The 23,352-nt window shown below is 37.5% G+C and overlaps 1 protein-coding gene across 3 annotated transcripts in view; it reads right to left on the bottom strand.

Moving 5' to 3' along the window:
• ADGRA1 (adhesion G protein-coupled receptor A1) overlaps positions 1–23,352 on the bottom strand; it is a 513,902-nt gene that overhangs the window by 65,100 nt on the left and 425,450 nt on the right. For all 3 annotated transcript variants that reach the window (XM_075000431.1, XM_075000430.1, XM_075000432.1), the window contains 4 exons: positions 14,638–14,845; positions 13,552–13,760; positions 3,057–3,184; positions 1,749–1,872 (listed from right to left, as the gene is read on the bottom strand). In XM_075000431.1, the coding sequence (XP_074856532.1) occupies positions 1,749–1,872; positions 3,057–3,184; positions 13,552–13,760; positions 14,638–14,845 (669 nt within the window). The remainder of the gene's footprint in view (positions 1–1,748; positions 1,873–3,056; positions 3,185–13,551; positions 13,761–14,637; positions 14,846–23,352) is intronic.

A 23,352-nucleotide genomic window follows, 5' to 3' on the forward strand; every position in this document is an offset into this window, starting at 1 on the left:
TTAGTGTATATTTCTGTGTAATGGCTAAGGAAATAACAAACTCACTTAAGTGTTGGAGGTTATTTCTGTTCATAAAGACTGTGACATCTTCCAAATGAAAGTATTTTATAAGTAAGTAAGTAAGTAAGTATGTAAGTAATTACTTCAGCAACTGTAATCTTGCCGATCCTCTTTGGTATATTACACAGATCCAAAATACACTTGTATTATATATTTAAGAACTTCATAATACATTAAAACCAGTACTAACTATGGGCTGAATGATGCCTTTATTTACGACCATACAGTGACACTGAATCCATTATATAAATAGGGAGAATTGTGTGTCTTGTTTGCTCTCTTCAAAGAGGAATAATATAAAGTAACTTGCTGTCTATTCCTTCCCTGCGTCATGACTCTGTGATAGCAGCACAATTAAACTTTTACTCTATAAATAAGCTTTATGAGGGAAATATAGATGGTCAGTATATACACTGTTATTTTTAATAAGTCTGCTAAGCAATGATGAGTGCTTAGAAGAACAATAGTAACATTTTTTGATTCTACTTGTTTGTATCAGAAATACTATAATGTATGAATGAAGAAATAATTTTAAAGAGCATGGGCAAAGAATAATTTATCAATAAGTTTAAAAAGACAAGCAGGTAAGTTAGGTCACTGTTCTTAAATAAGGTTTATTCTAATATATTAGTATTATGGCTAGACTGTGCAGACTCAATTCCATCATCAATGGGGTGGGTCTCAAAAATATAGCCTGTTAAGGAGAATATATCTCATAATAGAGGTCTCAATGTTAATACCATTAAATAAAAGCTGAGTGTTTTGTTCACAGGTATTTTTGCTAAATTAAATTCTTTACCAAAGGTCAGCAACAACATTATTCACAAGAACAGGTACATCTTTTGTAAAGAATTCCAGAAAAACTTAACTATATGAGACTGGATTTTAACTGGTCCTTGTAAGGGTTTACTGAGAGGGGAAGACTGAAGCAGACTTCTTTGCCTCCTTTCTTGCCAAAGGGCTACTCACTGTCTCATTCCCTATATCCAGGGGAGGACAGGGACAGCGCCCTCTGGGAGTGTCTGAGAATGTTCCACCCCATATCCGGAGTTTCACATGATAAGAAGATGGGGACAATGTAGCCAGCACAGCCCCCATGTGTGCATACCAGGAAGCTCAGCGAGGCTCCATAACACACAAGCCCTTTCCAAACAGGGTAGTCTCCCAAGCCTATGCTGGACATTAAGTGGTTATAATATATTCAGTGATTACACAGCAGATATAAAGGTCCTATATTACAAAACTGACATATATAGGTTAGTGTGATAATCTGCTGGTAAGCAACTATAATAGTGTAACTCTAATTTTGCCCCTCCAATCCCAAGATCTCAATAAGCATTACAAATACTAATAAATAATTTTCTCCCAACACTTCTGTAAAGAAGGGAAATAGTGTTAACTCTATTTTGTTTTTGGATGGAGAAGCTTGGGCACAGGGATGTTAATGTATTTGTCCAAGCTCACCCAGCAACTCACTGGCACAGAGAAAAATAAAGTCAAAACTCCTGACTCCTAGTGTTGCACATTGGCTACAATGCCCATAGTGATTACTAATTCTGGTGCATATATCTGAAAAAAATACAGAAGAATCTTAGATAAAGACAGATCATCATCAGTGTTAAGTCACCATATACAATTTCTGGGTCTTTTTCTTTGTAATATAAGAATAAGGTCACAAAGGTACTTACAGCTTGACATATAACTGGGTATTTTACGCGATTGATCCCACCAGCAAAGACAGCAAAAGTAAGAGCAGTATGGAAACAGAAGTTGAGAAGCATGTGCCATCCTTTTCTACTGATTCGGATTGTGCTGTTTAAAATTAACATATTTTTTCAATTTACATATGTATTGTGAAAATCTTAAAACACATTGTTATATTTTTGGAAAATATATTTGATATATAGATTTCAAACTCTACTACTACTACTACTACTACTACTACTACTAGGCTATGTGCAAAAAAGAGGGTTTGATTTAAATGTAATTGAAATGAACGGAAGTGGTTTTCTTTTTTGTTTGTTTGTTTGTTTTAACTGACAACATTGGGCTTTGAATTAGGCCCAGAATGAATAATGTTACATGAATTTAAAAGGCTATTTGCCTGAGGTGAAATATCTAGTAATCTAAATATGTCAACTATGAAGTCAAAGATAAAAATTCATTGCTTAAAATACAATCTTAATGTCTATCAGCTTCTATAGTAAAATACATTTGTGATCTTTTCAGTTGCGAATAATTTTTAACTACTGTATATACACACACTCTTGAAATAGTCATGTAAAAGAAATCACAGACTAAAAGCAAGCAGATTTAAAAGCAAGAAATCACCTTTCTGATAAAAATGATATTTACCAAACCCTTGGTACAAGGTTGTTCTCTCATTCAAAAATTAAAATAGTATATCTTTCCCAGGGACTGTTGTGGAATTGGTAACATCCAGTAGTTTGATACCAAAGATGGCCTTAAAACACCAAGCTTTATATTTCAGTGCAAAATTATAAAGAATATGACAAATTTTAGGAACAGCAAAATACCATCTCCAGACACACTTTTTTGGAGAACCTGCAGTTTGGGATCAATGCCAACATAATATTTTGCAGATTTATAGTTTTCTAGTCCTTATATTTTGTGTTTCTGTGTGAAACCAATATTTGAATGGATAATTTACCAAAAAGACATACCACCACAAGTTACTGGTTAGAAGAGCTTGTTTTGGTATGTGTTGTCATACACAGAAAGATTAATAATTAATGTTTTTGAGGGCAGAGTTCAGTTCCCCTTTTCTCTCACACAGCTTACTATAAATAAAACAGATTATTTGATTTTTGTGTACATTTTTACTTATGAAGCACCATTTTACAGTTTGACCATATTATATAAAAATGTTAACATCCAGCATTAACTAAACCATTTAAGCATTTACCTATGTACAAAGAAAAGACGGACAAGTTTAATGATGACTATGTGTGTTTATTTCTGTACTGAATTCTTACCTGTGATGCACAATGTAAGTGATAATAGATGCAAACAGGCACAATAACATGACTGCAGTGCAGGCGTATACCACAGGGTGCAGGAACTCCCCCGGGTACTGGGGAAAGGAGAGCACTGTCTTCAAATCCTGCGAAGGAAGGAAAATAAACTTAGCATTTTAAAAAATGAGAATCTAAGGTTTGGCTGGAATATGCCCATCACTTCCACGTACTTCCCCGACCCTAGATTTTCACATGCTGTATTAACACAAAAGTAAGAGGATGAACTTTTATCTGCATAAACTTCATGAATTTACAATTATAACAAACTATTCTCCACTCTCCTGCGTATACTTCTCAGACAGAAATTAACTTGCTTCCATTGGAATGTCTGCCCTGATTAAAAAACAAATCCAGAAAGAAATATGTGCAAAATTCCACAGCAAGAAGATAACAGTAACGTCTGTGCTATGTGACAGCGTGAATTTAAATGCATTGCAGCTATTTGACTATGATAGTGAGTATCAAACGTCTCTTTACCATGAGAGGCCCTAACTAGCATGTATTCTACTTTCAATATATTCAATTCTTAAGCAAACAGAAAGGTAACAGGACATCCAAGACAGTTAATGGAGAGGACACTTTGTTAAGATAGTACAGCAGTTGTATCCTTAGCTGCTGTAAATCATCATACGTCCATGTGTCCCAAGAGATTGGAGTAGAATGCCTTTCCATAGAAGAGTCAAATGTCACCCTTCAATGCACACATGCATTGCTTCTGTTGATGTCAGTTCAACACCAGCTGCACAATTACATCTGAGGGCAAAACTTAGCTGCAAGAGTTCTTTTTACGGATGCTGGAGGTGACAAAGGGAATGCTTGCATGGACTGACCTCATCCATATTAAATTCCCATGCCAACTTATTGGATGCTTACCCTGGTTATGCCTAGCCTAAGATCCCAAATACAAATAATACTATTGGATAGTGCCAGAGAGCTAGCCATGTTAGTCTGTATTCTATCAAAACAAAACAGCAGTCATGTAGCACTTTAAAGACTAACAAAATAATTTATTAGGTGATGAGCTCTCATGGGACAGACCCACTTCCTCAGATCTATAGCCTTACCAGAACAGACTCAATATATAAAGCACAGAGGTCCAAAAATTGTAATCAAAGTTGACAAACTGGAAAATTTTTTACCAACCTTGTTAACAATTTTTCCAATTTGTCAAGTTTGATAGCAATTTTTGGACCTCTGTGCTTTATATATTGAGTCTGTTCCGGTAAGGCTATAGATATCTGAGGAAGTGGGTCTGTCCCACAAAAGCTCATCACCTAAAAAATTAATTGCTAGTCTTTAAAGAGCTACATGACTCCTTTTTTTTTGTTTTAATACTATCGGAGATAACAGGAGAAGCCACATCAGTATGTAAAGTGACTTGAAAGGCAAACATAGCCTTTGTCATCAAGAAGGATGATGTGGCACCTCTGCCCACTCTGGGTCTCCCTTGGGGAAAACCCCCAAACAGAGGTCTCAATAGAACATTGTAAAATCTCTTTGTTCACCTATATTGTTGCAAGCAACTACTACAACTGTGCACATAAATCATCACATTGCAATTTTCTGATGTCAGTTTCCATATACAGATTAAGTGTGCATCCAGATATAAACATGCACAACTGCTAGATCTGTATTTTTAGAAAGTGAAGATTTTTATATTTGTCAGTTAAAGAACGAAAATGAAACATTTCCCTGTAGTCTTAATAAAATTAAACCTGTGGGGTGAAAATATAAAAGGACTGGAAAACTGAAGTTACCTAAACACTACAACAGGCATATTTTAGAAAAATATAGAGTGGAAACAATATGTAGACGCATATGGGAAAAACTGGAATCCCTTCAGATGGATATTGAGCTATTTGAGGGTAACAAGCTCTTAAGGACAAAAAATGAAAATTTCATAAACTACAGTGACTTGATGGATCCTGACCTTAACAGTTAAAAAGGATTTAGAAGTATTAAGACCTATTAAAGTGTTTTTTTATTTGGTTCTAATTTTTCCCTCTGTAAAGAAAGCCAACCCACTTGTTGATCAGAATGAAAGAGAATAATTGATGTCCTTTGCTGAGACAACCAGAACTCTAATGCTGATTATTCTAAGTGGAACCTTGGCTTAGTTTACACCTTAAACTTAGATCATCCTAGTTGCCACATTCATAACTGTGGGAAATTCAACCTCTTCTGAGAAAAAAACAAGAGCTCCTGTGGCACCTTACAGACTAACTGGTATTTTGGAGCATAAGTTTTCATGGGCAAAGACCCCTTTTGCTTATGCTCCAAAATATTAGTCTATAAGGTGCCACAGGACTTCTCATTATTTTTGCAGATACAGACTAACACAGCTATCCCTCTGATATTTGTCTCCTTCTGACAAATACAGTTAGCCAGCACAAGTGTAGACACTGTTACAGATCAGCAGAAGAATTCCTACCTGGGGGGAGGCTCCTACCTTATATCTACCAGCTTTTCAGATCTACAAGCCTATCCTTTTGTACTATAAATTCCATTTATAGTGAACTTTTCTTTTTAATTGTTTCATTGTTAAGAAGTAAAGTAACAACCCCAATAGGCTAAGATTTGTGCACACAGTCTGTGCTAAACCATACTTAACACTAACTCACTACTTTCCTTCAAAACTATCCTTAGAACTCTCCTTTGCTGTGAGGCCTACAAAATCTTGATCACACGTAGGCTACAGGTGTGCTCAGACTACAGACTATAACATTGGCTTGTACTCCCCTGTCTCTCTCTATCCTAGTGGTTCCCAACCTTTTCAGTGACATGGCTCACTTCAATGAGACAAACAATTCTGCGGAGCACACACTTTTTCAGCTGAATCAGTTGCTCATAAATGTTGCCCATCCCTGACAACCCATTGGAGCCAATATGTGGCACTTAAACTGCGTTCCAGCTCCAACAGACTCTTGCCTTCCCACCCTCCACAAGTGCCACAGAAGGGAGCAGAGAGCCTTGATGCTTGAGCCCCAGCTGGTGTGAGGTCATCAGTTTTCCTCTGCAGTGGCTCTGCAAACAGCCACAGCAAGGGGAAATTGATGTATTGTCACAGCACACATGGACAGTTCTCATGGCACACCACTTGAAAACTACTGCCATGATTGTAAACTACTACTCTTCCCCCATCCCTTTTTCTGTGGTCTTACATTTAGGTGGTAAGCTCTTTGGGACAGGAACCATTGTTTTTTTGTTGTGTGTTTGTACAGCAACTAGCACAATATATGCTAAGGCATGACTGGCACTGGTAGTGATACAATAATATAACTAATTCAAAATAATAATCATAACAACAATAATAATTATGATAACAATCATAATAATAATAATAACATCCTATTCGCTCACACAGTGGTTTGTATCATCCACTTCTTAAGGCTTATCTTTTAGATTGTAAGCTCTTCAAACACGAACAACATTTACTACAAGTACACAGTACCTAGAAAAATGGGACTTGGGTGTCAGATAGACCTTTATGCTACTACAGGTTGAACCTCTCTTTCTGGCACCCTTGGGACTTAACCAGTGCCAGACAAGAGAATTTGCTGGACCACAGAAGGTCAATATTGTTTAGCAAATTACTAACACTTCCACTGCTTACTGGGCTCAGAAGACATTTAGCAGTAAATTACAGCTAAGTAACAGTACAGATCACTGAGAGCCAGGACTGGTGGCTGTAAACAAGCTTAACGGGACCATGGGAAACTTGGCTACACCCATGAAAAGTGGTCAACCAGCTAACTAAGATCACACCAGATTACAGATGTTGCCAGATGAGAGTTCCAGATTAGAGAGGTTCAACCTGTACAGTACCATAAATATAATAGAACTACCAATTCTTTGTTGAAAAAGGTAAAATAGTATCACTTCTAGCTCTCACTAATGGGGGGTCACATTCATGGTATGCAAATATCAAAACCATGATTAGAATTTTGTTTTGAGGAAATGTATATAATTGCTACCATACCTGGTATAACAATAGTAATACAACTACTTAAACAATTAACAAGAGAAGAAAGCTACTTTCTGACACTGCTGTAGCCTATTAATGAAAGAAATTACAAAAAGCTAACAGAGTTGAAAATAGCAATAGAATACCCCCTTACTGCTTTAAAATATATGTAGTAAAGCAAACTTAAAAGGTCTTAACTGACATGATATCATTTCACATATTAAAGAACTTGCCTTGAATCATGTGTAAGAGTGCAGATGCAGGATTTTATCAATCCTTTTATACTTGAGTGTTCACATGAAAGCAAATGCCAGTCTTTCAGGACTACAGCTAATTTTGCCTCCAGAAAAGTCATGGACAATCAGCTTTTTAAATCCATTCCCACTGTTTATAGTTTAATCTTTAACTTTTCCCTGATCTTATACACCAAGCCTGCTATGGGGCGAAATTTTACATAAAAGTAGCATAATGTATTATTGGCACTGTAGAATGTCCCCTTTTATAGTATGGAACACAGAAAACTGATTTCATTGCTGATACATGGTAAATATATATTGTCTGCTTTTAATGATAATTAATGCTTATTGATCTGTCAGCCTCCCCTGAGTGATCTTCTGTGAGAGACAGCATGAGAGAATAAAGTTACATTTTTTCATGCTGTATGCAAAGTAGCATAATCATACACTACATTTAAACAAGGCTGTTTTGATTTTATTTCCTGGAACAGATTCAATGAATGATAACATAAAAACTGTCAGGAAATATCTGAGGGAAAAATGGATATGCAGTTGAGCATTTTGATATTCTAAAGGAATCACCATTGAGAATTATACTGTCCTAATCAGAAATTTCCATTCACTCCCACTAACAGAAAGGGTGTTAAATTCATTATATATATTACTTATTACTGTACCATATGGAAAGCAATAGACAATCAGGCTTATAGGAATTAGAGCTGGAAAAGACTTATTACAGCATCTAAGTCATTCCGCTACAGGGTTTTTGTTTAAAGTTTCACTACAAACAGAGTTTTGATCACTTTTCCTTTGGAGTCCACATACAAACAAGTTGTATAAAGCAGATAAATCCATAAAAAAGGCCCAGAGGGTGATAGAAAACTAAAAAGAAGCATTGATAAATTATATAATGATAACTTGGATCTTGCCAACTGCAAACACTGAGAAAAGAGGAGGAAGAGATTATTTTGCTTTAGAAACAAGGTAGGTACAACATTATGCTCATTTGCTAAGCTGCATGGCTACATCTACACTATAGCAATCTTTCAAAAGAAGTTTTTACAGAAGATCTCTTCTAAAAATCTTCTTTTGACAGAGCATATCCACACACAAAAAACTGGATTGAAAGTTTGATCTGTTCTTTCGATAGAGAGCATCCACGCAATTCTCGCTCTTTTGAAAGAATGGAGAAGGTTCTAGGCAGTGGCTGTGGGCTTTGGGATGGGGCCAGAAATGAGGGCTTTGAGGTGAAGGATGTGCTCAGGGCTAAGGGTGTGGGAGGTTCAAGGATGGGAAGGAGTTTGGGGCTCTGGCTTACATAGGAGGCTCTGTGCCGGGGCCAGCAAGAAGGGGCTCCTCTCTGCCAGCTGGGGCTGCTTCTTGCTGAAGCCTGTGAGGAGGGACTCCCCTATCCTGGCAGCATCTTCCTGTTGGGATTGGTGGGGTTAGCCTCCCCTCTGCTGGCCATATTTGCTCCATGCTGGGGCCAGTGAGGAGCAGCTCCCCTCCACCAGCCATGTCTAGTCCCTGCTGGGGCATCTTCAAGACTTGGGTACAGGCAAATCTTACCACTGTCATGAGCCCCTGCAAGGGCGTAATAAACTTAATGGAAAGCTGTATAGCCACACAGCTGAACAGCTCAGAGGGTACTGTGGACACAAGAGCGCTCTATAAAATCATGGCTGACCTGAAGAATGTAAATGAGGAAGTGTTAAGTATTCCTTCTCATAACACAAGAGTTGTGGGTCACCATGTGAAATGAACAGATGCAGGTTTAAAAGAAACTGAAGGAAAGTTTCTTCATGCAACACAAAACCTTTGCTAGAGAATGTGGTGAAGGCCAAGACTATAATGGGTTTCAGAATGAACAAGGGGAGTTCATGAAGGTTAGATCCATCCATGGCTATAAGACGGGATGGGCAGGAATGGCGTCCTTAGGCTCTGTTTGCCAGATGCAGGGAATGGGTGACAGGGGTGGGATCATTTGCTGATTACCTATTTTGTTCATTTCCTCTAAAGCACCTGGCACTGGCCACTCTCAGAAGACTGGATACTGGGCTATACATGGACCAGTGGTCTGACTCAGAATGGCCATTTTTATGTGCTTGTCACCCTGCTACAATCAGGAGAGGCACATGGTGTATGGAAACCTTCCCCAGTTCCCTGTCCCCACCAAAGAAGTTCACGGTTATTCAGAGGATTTTGTTGAGCAAAGAGTCATATTGGTTCCAGGGTTGTGAAACTGGCCTCACCAACTCTAGTCATTAGGTAACAGATGCACCTGACTACATCACTCTCCTGGTCAAAGGAGAATTATTGATATTCATACCAAGAAAATTAACAACTGTTTAAATTATTTTTAAAAACTAGAGTTCTGCCCTACACTAAGTCCTGTGCTACCATGATAAAAAAATAGGAAATTATAATTTCAGACTTCATATTTGCTAGGCAAAACTTCATAAGAAAGAAGAATTCCTTACAGAATGTATTAATCACGTCTCTTAATTTAAAAACATTATTTAAGGAAATTTATTTACCAAATGAGTGGAAATTATTATGGACAAAAACAGCGATAGGGAAAGGAATGCACTGTAGACTGTTGTAAAAGCACTCATCCTCATTAAATTTTGGCTATGTTCTAAGAAAAAATAAAGAAGAAAACAAAAGAAAATACAGGTTGAACCTCTCTCATCCAGCACCCTTTGGACTTGACTGGTGTCGGATGAGAGAAATTGCCGAATGACGGAAGGTAAATATTTTCTAGCATATAACCAACATTTGCACTGCTTACTGGGCTCTTAGAAGACATTTAGGGGTAAATTACAGCTAAGTGACAGCACAGAACACTGAGAACCAGGACTGGTCACTGTAAACAAACATTATGGGATCACAGGAAACTTTGCTACACCCATGATAAGTCGTCATCCAGCTAACTAAAATCATGCTGGATTCTGGTGTTTGCTGGATCAAAGAGTTCTGGATTGGAGAGGTTCAACCTGTACAGTGTACGACAAAGACATAATGCCAGATTTCAGAGGTTCTCACTTCATCTCTTTAAGAGTTACAGTTCTTTGAGCTATCTACTATGACTGCAGGAAACAACACTACTAAAAAATAATGCTATTCTTATAGAAATTAAAATATTAATATAACACTTTTTTCATAAGTGACTCGCTCATATTTGTCTATACTTATTAAAAGCTAAAATGAATCAGAACAGTTTGCTTTATATAGGTCCATTTTTATCTTAAGATGAAGACTCCAAAGTGTTTTGCATAGATTAAATAATAAAGCCCCACAACATATCAGTGAGAAACTAAGTATGACCACATCCCTTTTTATATACAGATAAACTGAGGAAGGGAGAAGTTAAGGTGAGTTAACCAAATCCATGCAGCAAATCAATGGTAGACACAGGAATAAAAACTAGACTTTTCAGCAATGGATCACGGGAAAATGATGCTTTGCAAAAATCTTGATGTTATGCTTTCAGTTCTAGCCACTTGCTCTATTAGAAACTGTGTGAATCGAGGGTACAATATACCTGCTTATATCTCACTCCCAATTCAAGCACTGAAACTTTCCAGTTTATATCACTGGAACAACATTACAGACAGAAAAACAGCTAAACATAAATACGTACATAAACATATCACTTATTGCTATTAATTATTCTGAAGAAGAACCTTAAGTTATATTTAATAAATGAAAACAGTGTTAAACAGACTTTCTAAAGAAGGCATCCACCAATCCTTGATTTTTAACACTTTGTGATCGCAGATGGCAGCAACCCTAAAGAAATAACCCAATTGTTCTCTTTTGATATTCCAAAAAGAAGTCTCCTTGTCAAATACATAATAGCTATGATGAATCTGAACATATGCTGTGCTAGCAGTATAATGCACAGCTGGATTAATTCAAGCATCTACTTCATCTTGTTCCACAGCAGGGTATACATTATCTTGATAGTAATGCAACCTTCAGGATCACTATAACTTACTGCGGTACATCAGTTTACTTATGTTAGTTCAGTTCACTGATACAGACCTACGTCATAATAATGCTTTATGAATTTTTTGTTGTTCTATGTATTTTAGGAATATACAGCAGGTTTTTTAAATACCCTATATCAGTACAGTTGCCTCTCATTCTACTGAGTCTCAAACAATATGCTACTTATTTTTAACTTACTGTAAGATACATTAGGAACTCAGGTGATCTGGGTTAGATGAAGCTATACGTTTTTATAATAACTTAGTAGGTCTTGAGAATAATGCTTCACTATTCTGATATGAACAAAAACACATAGAAACTCAGTTAAAATCAAACTCAACACATCTCTTATTTTATAGCCATACTATCATATTAACAAATAAGACATTAACATTTACAACTACTAATGCATTTAATTATGCTCCTAAAGATTTACATTGTTCCTTTCAGAATATCTTGAAAGACATGCCTGGATAAACACTGCAAGGTCACTTTCTATTTCTTTTCTTAAAAGGGATTGAAGAACATGGGACCGGAGTCATATTACATTATTTACAGCTGTACCAAGTACTATGGAAATAAGATGTGAAAGATTTTGTTGATGCTTTTCACAGATCAAAAAGGAGACCTACACATAGAGAAAGGAAAAATGGACTAATCAAACAAAATTAAAAAACCCCAAATCCAAACAACACATTAAACATAAAAAGTCGTAGAAAACCCACCGTGTTATACTTTACCAAATGATATAAACATAGAATAAACTTGATAAAATGTCTAACATAAAAATATATTAGTTCACTCTTTAAATTTGTATATGATTTTTGTTGCTTGTATGTAACTGATTCGTTGCCACTTAATAACCAAGCATACTTTACGTATGGTAACTTGAACTGAAACAGTTCTAGAAAGAGACAGCCATTTTGGGTGTGGTACCTGCAAAGTCAACAGGTGTTCTTTAAAATATTTTTAAAAATCTCTTCAGAGCAAAATTATCTTTTCAAGTTGGAAAAGAAGTCTAGGAAAAATAAGTCCATATGAGTTATAAAAACATGAAACATGTTTGACACGATCTGATCTTCAGCAACAGGGTGCTAAATTCTGAGCCATTCACATACATGTGAAGAAATGATCAAATAACTGGTGGAAATCAGTTCTTATAAAGTGGATGATAATTCCGCATTTAACTGCACATTGTCACAGCTTCCTGCAATGATTGGCTGGCAGCTACGCTCCATATGACAGCAGCATATTGGTATTCTCTGCACACGTCTTCTCAATTCCTGTCATCTATGTTTGCTGTCTTTTACAAATACACACATCGCGTTATTTACTCAACTATAAACCTTTCAAAAACATTCAAAGGCAGTACCAACCATACAAGAATGTACCAGGAAAAAAATCAATATTATGCATATACAAGCGACTAGTCTATTTACAATCTGCTCACAATGACCTTTTTTGACGATGCAAAAGATTCTTGTCAAGATGGTCTTTAATCAGAAACCTTACAATTTTTGCCTGCTTTTCTTTCTTTTCCCAGCCAAGAAACCATTTCTTATTTCATATGTGTGCCTTTTGTTTTCAATAAGGTAACTTTCTGTTAAGCGTGGTAGTTAAATAACTGCAGTGTGAACTGCAAGTGTGACTGAGAAGAGACCAGAAGCAGCCTGATGTGTTAGCATTGCACAGAAATATTCTTCTTCACGAACAACCATTTAGCAAAAAGGAATATTATCATCAATATACAAACTCAGCTAGAACACCAGCCAGGAAGAAAAAGCCCTTGTTTAAAAGCACACGAGACGTTATTCACTTCCATTCATTAAATGATTCAACATTGCAGTATGCCTGCAACTAATTAGTATGATCAACACAGTGCAAGGCAGGAACAAAAGCAGACAAACCTTCTGAGATATATGGTTGTACAAGCACAAATGAGAACATATTTCAAAACCTTTCTCCTGTAATTTATGACCTTCACATACATCATTTGATGGAACTTTCATCTCACTAGATAGACTTAAATGTCATTTATGATTGGGCCTCTCTAGATCTTAGGTCTGAAATGACCATCAGGTTTATTCACTTATGAGCAGTTAAATAAATTAGTTTTCTTTACAGCTGTATTGTATAAAACATTATGAGAAATGAAACCCCAGTTATTGTCAGGAAAGAAGGGTATATGTATACATATGAGGTATACAACTGTGTACATAGATATGTAGATATAGATATACTTGCTAAGTCACATACTCACCATTAGCACTGCAAAGTTACTGAAGTGTGTGCTCTGAATGGTGGTAATATTGCCTGAAGAACTAATTATGTGGCACCCTTCTCCACACCAGCCTCCATGTCCATTTAGAAGGTCAAAATCCCAATAGGCGGCAATGGGGTCTATCCCCTGTGCAAAGTGCCTCAAACCTATAGTGAGAGGGGTGGTGAGATTTCCAAAACTGCATCCATCTGCAAAAGCAACACACTGAATCAGAGAAATAGAGTGGAAAATCCTTTACTGCTGAATGCTGTATATTTGCTGATTCAAAATGTAATGAACAATGGAAAACTAAGCAATAGGCACATATTCCTGTGTCTGTGAATTAAAATCTAAGGGAATAGTCAAACACCAAAAAGTTTACTATGGTTTAAATTAATCTGAATGAGCATTTCAGCCTGTCAAAGTACCTGATTGACCAGATCATCATTAATAAAGCTGGATTTGTTGGGTAAGAGTCTTAAATTAATGTTATTCTATTCACTCATGTACCAGGAAAAAAGAGCTGTCTCTTTGTATGATTAATAGCAAAGGCAATTTTATGCTTTTAAAGTTACATTAACGTATTGTTTTAAAAGCCAATGGAAATGGTAAATTATTAAAATAATTACTATAAGATTAATCACATTGAGACAAAAGCCTTTAGCAATATCTGTTTTAGGTCCTTCAATATCAAAAAAGTATGCTGGTGAATATTAAGACATATGCAACAGGGCATTAAACCCAGGCACAAGCTTAATTATTATCTGACACCAGAGTGTTGGTATTGGTATTCCCGGTATGAATTAAAACAGGGTTCTTTTCTTTTTACTTCAGTTTGAGATAGAAGTTTCTGTTACTACAAGTTAACTACATCATAAAATCAATTAACATTCTGTTCTGTCAATAATTATGCTTTGCTTATAGATAAGTTAATTTGAATAAAACCATACAGTTGTGAATAAATCCAAACACTTTTATTAAGGAAACAGATACCAGCCTCTCAGCATACTCTATATTCTGTTATTCCATTCTCCACACAATCAAGTAAACAGTAGCTTTCAGATTAAAAGAAATAATGCTCCTCACCTATTTTAGCAAATACAGCTGGTGTGGTAACCGTCCTACGTTTCCTATCATCTGCAAGATTCGATGAGTTCCCCGTGCTAGGAAAGAGTTTCCCATTCCGAAAGACAATAAACTGCAGCTTGCAAGTGGAGTTATCAACAGATTGCAAGGCTGAAGACTGAGAGAAGACAGACTGTGGCAAATGAACTGAAGCTACTGCTACAGCGTTCTGTACAATGAGAGGAAAAAGAAAAATTTAAAATGCAAATCATAACAGGGTTGCTTTCAGTATGTTTTAAACTCCTGTACTAGAGATGTATGCTGCCTCCCTTTTCCAACAGGCTCGAAGCAACCAAAGAAGCAGGAGCGGTAACCATGGGAATAGGATTGGTACAGAGCATATTAAAAGGGAAAATGTTTTGACTGAATGTACAAGTCTATATGGTCAAGCTCCCTGCTGCAGAGGTGCGAATGGTTCTTACCATGACTGCTAGAGGGTCCATCAACACTGCAGATCTGATTTAAAGAGACAACCTCTACCAAGTTTTCTCCTTCATGTAAAACAGAACCATTCAATTTCCATGAAAATATTTTTCTGAGAGAGTACTTAAGGAGTACTGATATAATGTTGTTAATACAAAAAATTACATTAGTGGAAAACTCTAAACAGAAAAAATGTAGTGTAATAAATATAGTTTATGGATGGTATTTCATTCTTGCTTCATACAAAGAAAATTATCCATCTGACTCCGTGTTTTAGTCAATCTGACATTATTAATATAAAAGTATCAGTGTACCAGAAGAAATCATGTGAGCAGAGACTTCACTCACAAAATACATATATACACAACAAAATTAATGTTATGTGATTTTATCATTATTCATTCCCCTTTCTCCTGTACAAGAGGCAACTTTATCAATAAGTGCTGGGATGCATACAATGGGAGAGGGAAGGGAAGCTAAGGGTAAATAAACAGGGCAAGAGATTGGCCTGAGTCTATTTATGTGTAAAGCCTATTAAAAAAAAAACAAATTGAAAAATGTCCTGAGTAATCTGCAATCCCCAAAAGACACAGTACAGCTTCTGCACACATAGATTATCACACAATTTACTTCTAGCATGTGCAGTACCTTTTTGAAAATTAAAAAGGAATAATCTTCCCAACCACGTAGACACACATGACATTAATATATGCCTCTGTGCCATAAAGACTACACGTGTGACAGATGCATAATATTACTCAGGCGAGTGAGCGGAAAGGCTACAAGACATAACATACACTTTTTGTGATATCAGAGGCATGAGAGCAAAGCTTGAGTGGCTTCCAGTGTCATCACCAGAGCTCATAAGTGAGTAAATAAAGGCTGAGTCACAGTTTCCCTCTGTTGCAGTGCATATTCTGGAAGCCTATCAAGATTTTGACAAGGCATAAAAGTCCTTCCTCTGGATGGCATTTTCGTATCTGGAGATTTTGCCATTTGTTAGATAAAGACATTATAGGGAAATAGAACACAACACAACAGAAGAAAATCTTCTAGATAGTTTTAATGTCACTCTTAAATTTTGAAACAGTGGAAGAAATAGCTATTCTCAGACTGCAAGAATTGTGACATTAGCAATAATTCAGTCAATCATCATGCACTCAACTCCAGATAATTTTTATATTGCAGTCCCACTGATTATAAAGCTATAAAATTTCGCATTAGTTATTCCCTCACACTTCAGAAAGACCATCCTATTTCACTGTTATGATATCCTACAGTAGCTGAGAAGATATGAATCTCTGATGACATCACCTTAGTCACAAAACTCTTTTCAGCTACTAGAAGTATTTTAACCAGGTCCATTCATCACATTTCAGCAAGTACCTACTGAGGACTTATCTGGGGTTGCATGTGAGCATGAGTGAGGCTATAATTTATTTATATTGTTCTTTTATATTATGATGACTGCGTGCTGGAACTAAAGCACTAAATTACACAAATTATTTAGTACATAAAAAAGGAGAAAGCTAGCAGCTCTTGAATGAGATTATGATAAAGAGACTGACTCCTAAAAGCACTGGGATAAATAATGGTGTACCATGGCCTGACAAAAGCAGCCGTGAATAAGCTGGATGAACATAAGGGGTTTTATAGAGTATTTATTGAGATAGAAAACTATTAAGATAGTGTGATTCTCAAGCTCTTCCATATGGCCACTCCATATTACAGAAAAATAGTTATGGATCCCCCCTTTCCCAAATATATAGCATACAAAGGAAAACTAACCTTGCTCAGAACACCCATAGCGAGAAGCCATGATCTAAGCTCATCAGACTTGTAATGTTGTCCATATATTACAAGTGATATGTAAAAATACCTACACTTGGATAAGGATGTCAAATGTGCACAATACTACAGATAATAAAAGATCAGACTTATTAAATTGTTGTATGCAGTGCAGTTGTACTGATCTCAGGACATTAGAGAGGGTGGGTGTGGTAATATCTTTTATTGGATCAACTTCAGTTGGTGAGACCACCCACACCCTGTCTCTGTTAGATTAATTACAGACAACTGAATTTTCTTCTTCAGAGCTGAGACACTAACTTGTTACAAGATGCTTCATTGCTGAATGTTGTCTCTCTTTCTGTACAAAAATTGTCCCCCCAGCAATTTTCAAAAATATATTATTTTGAAATTTATAAATGAATATAGCTATTGTTTTGAAGCTGCCAATTTTTTGAATAATTCTTGATCTTCTTCTTTGATCTTCTTGATTGCTTCATTCATAAGCAATTCACTGTGAGCATATAATATTTGAAATAAAAGTTCTTTTGAGTCAATATAGAGGAAATGTTCCCCCCCGCCCCGAATCGCTGATCAGAGATGTATAAATCTAAAGAGCTAATACTCATGATTACACACTCAAAATTGGCTTTCCATGGATATTCTGCAATGTTATATTAAAACTAGCTTTTACAGCTCACATTCGTGCCAATAAACTCATCTGCTAGAATATTCATGGAACACACACACACTCTGGCAGTGCCTACACATTAACATTGCTGTTTAAAAATAAGAGCAAATATTTGCGAACAATTTTTACATCTTAGCCAAGTGAGAAGTTTTTTTTTCAACAGCATAACACACTACTCATGCTGGGAAGAAACATTGTATACTAGAACTAGAGCTCTTCTGCAACACAGGAGGCAGCAGGATCTTGTGGATAAAGCACTGGTCTAGTTAGGAGTCTTTCCCTGTCAGTTTCCCCACTGGCAAACGCAATAATGATGTTCACTTTCCTTTATGAGGCACTTTGAGAATGACGGCTAAAAAGCACCATAGAAAAACAATTTTATTATGATAGCTAATGGGGAGAAATTATTGAATGAATCAAGCGTCAATTGCTATACTATACGTAAAGGTTTTATTAAGGATGAAATGAAGAATTTCTCCTGTTACAAATTTTATTTGATCACTATAGTAACAAACTCCCTAAATGTGGCACTTCACAAAATTCAACTATTATGAGAAAGAGCTTTACTGTTAGGACAAATATAGAACTACTTTAGCAATGCCACCTGGTGTCTAGCAGGGAACTGCAGCTTCAGCAATGGCATCTGGCATTTGCTCTTGGCAAGGTGGAGTGTGCTTAACAATTAGGATTTATGCACTCGGTAGGGCTGTGTAAAATAACCACATACGCTTGTTTGCATTCCATTTCTCATGCTTGTGTTCAGGCTAGACACACCCTTCAAAAGGAAAACGCTAGAGCTATTGGCTGGAAACAGTTCAACAACTTGTTTTTGTTGGAAACAGTTCAGCATGTTTTTCAACTGGAAACACCAATTGAGTGAAATCAAAATGGTCTGTGGTAATGTGTCAATGTCAATGAAATTCCCAAGGAACCTTGCCTGCCCTGCTAGGTATATTATAAACTCCACCTGTTGTCTTGCTAATTTACCTGCTTGGCTCCTCAGCAGACCACCACAGGAGCTGAAAACCTGCACTTCCTGGCTCATGGTTCCTCAAAAACAAAGGCCCTTAGAATTCCTGGCTCTTGCTCAGCCTGCCAAGTGGGATGTTGTGGAGCTAAGGCTCCCAGTTTCCTCATCAACCTAGACGCCCTATGAGCCCCAAACTCTGTGAGCCTCCTTGGCCCCAGAAACATTCATAAAAAGAAAATGAAACAAAACACCATTTTTACTTTTTCTAAATAATTTCAGAAAATCTAACATTTCATTTGTTGTTTTATTTAAGAATTGAATTTTTTGAATTTCCCTTGGAACAGGAATTCCAGATAACAGCCAACTCCAGAAAACTCTAACAAGAAACATCAGAATTCAAGAGAATTGAAATCAACAAGCTTGCAATGTGGTTGTAGGCCTGTTAATGTGAGGATATTAGAGACACAATGATACGCTGGTGAAAGAGACGAACTACATCAAGCTCTTCTTCAGACAGCACTCATCTTGTCCATCAAAAAGTTTAAAATATGAGTGGACAACCTCATTCTGTAAAGTGAATGATCCTCAAAATATTGACAGCTACTGAACATTGACATTTTTGGAGCTCATACATATGTGACTCTTATTAAAAATGTTTCAGGGAAAAAGTGAAAGATTTAAAGTGAATTTCTTCCCTCAGGCAATTTTACTCTGGCCTTGGGCACACTTCCTCATAAATGAGGCTAGCATTCACAAGGAGTTTTTAAGTGTTTAGTGAAGACATAGCTTAGGTTGACTGAGTGATATATTAACCCTCTTCCTGGTTGCTCTCTACTTTCATGACTTTTACTACTTTAAAGAGACCTTCTCCTGTTGTCAGCATTCCTCATTGATTGTCCTTCTCTAGTTAAATGCAATTGCAGTGTTGCAAGGAGACTATGTACCATTTATCAGAGATTTGTTATGAATGCCTTTACCTGCTTAACCTGTGTTGGAGCAACATCCATTAAAGGGTCAGATATGCTGCACCAACCCAAATCCTTTCTCCAGCACTGTCCTTGGTATTATCATTACTATATTGCACTACAAGAATATGAGAATCTTGGTCCACTGTAGCTGGAGTACTCCATCAGCTGTAATGAATCATAATATAACAGAAGCCACTCCTGCTTGCTGGATAAGTCTTGTAAGTTGTGCAGCAAATGAGACGAGGGCTGTCACACAGTGTTTTTCAAATATGACAGTATAATATTATAAAAAATTTCCCTGGAAATGTGTTCGTTTCAATTTGTATGGTGAGGAGTGATCGAGGGAGAAATCTGCCAGACCCATTGTCATCTTGTGTTTGCATTTATGTGTCCCTGCTTGTGCTGTATACACAGGATAGTACCCAGAACTATAAAAAAGCTCTTATCTGAGGATTATTTTATAACATTATACCACACTATTTGAGAAATATCATGTGTTGTATAGTTAAAAGTTGCACGATAAATAATTCAAGCACAGAAAAAGATATAAGGCTGTGCTCACAACCTAAACTTTTGCATTTCCTGACTTTTAAAATTCTTCAGATTTGCTTGATATAAATTATTCTTCATGTATAGGAGAATTCACCACATATCCAGATAAGCTGTTCCAATTGTTAATTTCTCTAAGGGTATGTCTACATAGCAGTCTTATTCCAAAATAAACTATTCTGAAATAGCTATTCTGGAATAGTTGATTTTGAAACAAGGTTGCTACATGTAGGCTGTGTCTACACTAGCCCTCTCCTTTTGGAGGGGGTATGTTAATGAGGGAGTTTGGAAGATGCTAATGAGGTGCTGACTTGAACATGCAGCGCCTCATTAGCATAATGGCAACCACGTGCGATTCACAACTGCTGCTTTCGGAACACATGCTGCCCGGGTAGATGGGGGCATTTCAGAAGGCATTTCCTATTTAGTTTCAGGAAGAAGGGGCTTTTGAAGTCAGGGGGTCCTTTTGAAAGGCCCCTGTCTACATGGGCGGCGTGGGTTCCAAAAGCGGCACTTTCAAATTGCGCACGGCTGCCATTATGTTAATGGTACACTGCATATTCACATCAGCACCTCATTAGCATCTTCCAAACTCCCTCATTAACATGCCCCCTCCAAAAGGAGGGGGCAAGCATAGACACAGCCACAGCACCTACACACTAGGGCTACAGTTTCACTACAGCAATCTGTCACCAGAAGTCACTCTTGACATAGGGTGGCCACACATAGAAGCCGCTGGGAAGAGTGCTCCACTCTGTCACCAAAGCAGCCAGGCTGCCTGGTTTCTTTTTTTGACGGAACAGGCACCCGGAAGCACAGCAGACAGGGCTGCCCATTGTTCTGGATGCCCTGTCCATCAATACAAGCCCTGCCCCCAGCTTTTTTGTTGACAGTATTTATTGACAACAGTGTTACACCTCGCGGCTTTGAGGGAGAATGCTGCCAGCAAAGTGCTGAGTTTTGTCGACAAACCAAAACAAATTTTGTGTGTGGATGTTCCACCAGTTTTGTTGGCAAAACTTGCCCATGTAACCATAGCCATAGAGCCTCTTTCGAAATAAAGCCATTGGACGCACTATGGCTTATATCAAAATAGGCTCTATTCTCTGTCTTAACAGAAAGCACCTATTTCAAAACAGATATTTCAAAACAGGTGCTGTTCTTCATCAATTTCTAAATAAGCCAATAGTGAAATTATTTTGAAATAATGGTTGCGTTGTGTAGATGCTAGGATAGTTATTTTGAAATAACGGCTGTTATTTCAAAATAAGTGTGCTGTGTACACCTACACTAACTTAAAAAAATTGTAACCCAATAGCCGTGTCTACACGTGCATGCTACTTCGAAGTAGCGGCACTAACTTTGAAATGGCGCCCGTCACAGCTACACGTGTTGGGCGCTATTCCGATGTTAACATCGACGTTAGGCGACGAGACGTCGAAGCCGCTAACCCCATGAGGGGATGGGAATAGCGCCCTACTTCGAAGTTGAACGTCGAAGTAGGGCACGTGTAGACGATCCGCGTCCCGCAACATCGAAATTGCGGGGTCCGCCATGGTGGCCATCAGCTGTGGGGTTGAGAGACACTCTCTCTCCAGCCCCTGCGGGGCTCTATGGTCACCATGTGCAGCAGCCCTTAGCCCAGGGCTTCTGGCTGCTGCTGCTGCAGCTGGGGATCCATGCTGCATGCACAGGGTCTGCAACCAGTTGTCGGCTCTGTGGATCTTGTGTTGTTTAGTGCAACTGTGTCTGGGAGGGGCCCTTTAAGGGAGCGGCTTGCTGTTGAGTCTGCCCTGTGACCCTGTCTGCAGCTGTGCCTGGCACCCTTATTTCGATGTGTGCTACTTTGGCATGTAGACGTTCCCTCACAGCGCCTATTTCGATGCGGTGCTGTGCAACGTCGATGTTGAACATCGACGTTGCCAGCCCTGGAGGACGTGTAGACGTGCTACATCGAAATAGGCTACTTCGATGTAGGCTTCACGTGTAGACGTAGCTAATATGAGATCAGAAGAAAACTGACTCTCTGGCAAAATGGAACAGATGTAGCCACCTCAGTCCTATAGCCTGAAAGAGAAATTGGCAAAGAAATGGAGGGAGTATGTGCAGTGCTTCCAAACATTAAATCATCTGATGAGCTTTCTAATGGATTGGGATGCATTAAGGATATAATACATCATACTGATACAGATCTGAGTGTGCTACCGGAAATATATGCAGCACCTAAAGTTGTATTAGCAATAAAAAAGCAAGTAAAAACTAAACTTGACCAGATGGTAATATCACGTGTTATTGAATAAATACAGGAACTAAACAACTGAGCTAGTTGCATGGTCATCACAATAAAACCAGAGGCTTTATGAACAGAGAAAGTTGAAAAGATGAAAACGAGGACGAAAACCAATTTCTAATCCACAAAAATGTCTGAGGTAGTAATATCTATACTTCAAAATAATAGAGTATTTTCAGTTTGGATGCATGCAAAGGGTTTAGGCAGACTGACTTGATACAAAGACTACAAACCTCTGCACTTTCAACGCTGCTTGTTGATAGATACTTGCTGAAACCACTTCCCTTTGAGGCTGTCCAGCCACATCAGACAGACTGATATATCCTATCCCATATCCTTACAGTTCCACACTGGGCAGAAGTAAATGCTGAATTGCTGATTTGGGCGCAAAAATAGTCAACACCGAGAGAGTCTGCAATGTTCTTCAATGTGCCAATCAAAGGAACTTTAAATCAAACAGGAGTAAATGACTGTTTGAATCAACTACAGTTAATTAAAAATTCGGTGACAAAGTTTTACAAGTCCTAAGAAAAGAAAACAGATCCCAATCAAGGAAACTTTATAGAATCACGGTCAAGAAAATCTGTTCCTGATTTGTCAGTCAAATCTTCCACTTAGAATACTCCTTCAACACAAGTCCAGAAGGGTTCAGGAGTGATTGACGAGAATATAAAGCTTAACTTTTTGTAAATTCAATGAAAACATAAAATGGTCTAACCTGACTACCCATCAGATGGTGAGAAAAATCTAGGTACCTCCAAGAATAAATATTTATTAATTCTATAGAGATGTAATTGCTGTAGATGACAGGATTATTGTGTACTATAGACATTATTGTTATAATACTGTGTAACATGAGATTGAAAACACTAAGAATGATACACATCCACCTGTATAATTAAAAATGTAAGGCTATAGTCCAAGTAATCCCATTCTGGACAGACATGGATATACCAAACAGTATAGCAAAAGCGTGCAATCTACAGCACATAAATAC

This window comes from Carettochelys insculpta, chromosome 7 (assembly GCF_033958435.1).
Source record: "Carettochelys insculpta isolate YL-2023 chromosome 7, ASM3395843v1, whole genome shotgun sequence".
NCBI lineage: Eukaryota > Metazoa > Chordata > Testudines > Carettochelyidae > Carettochelys > Carettochelys insculpta.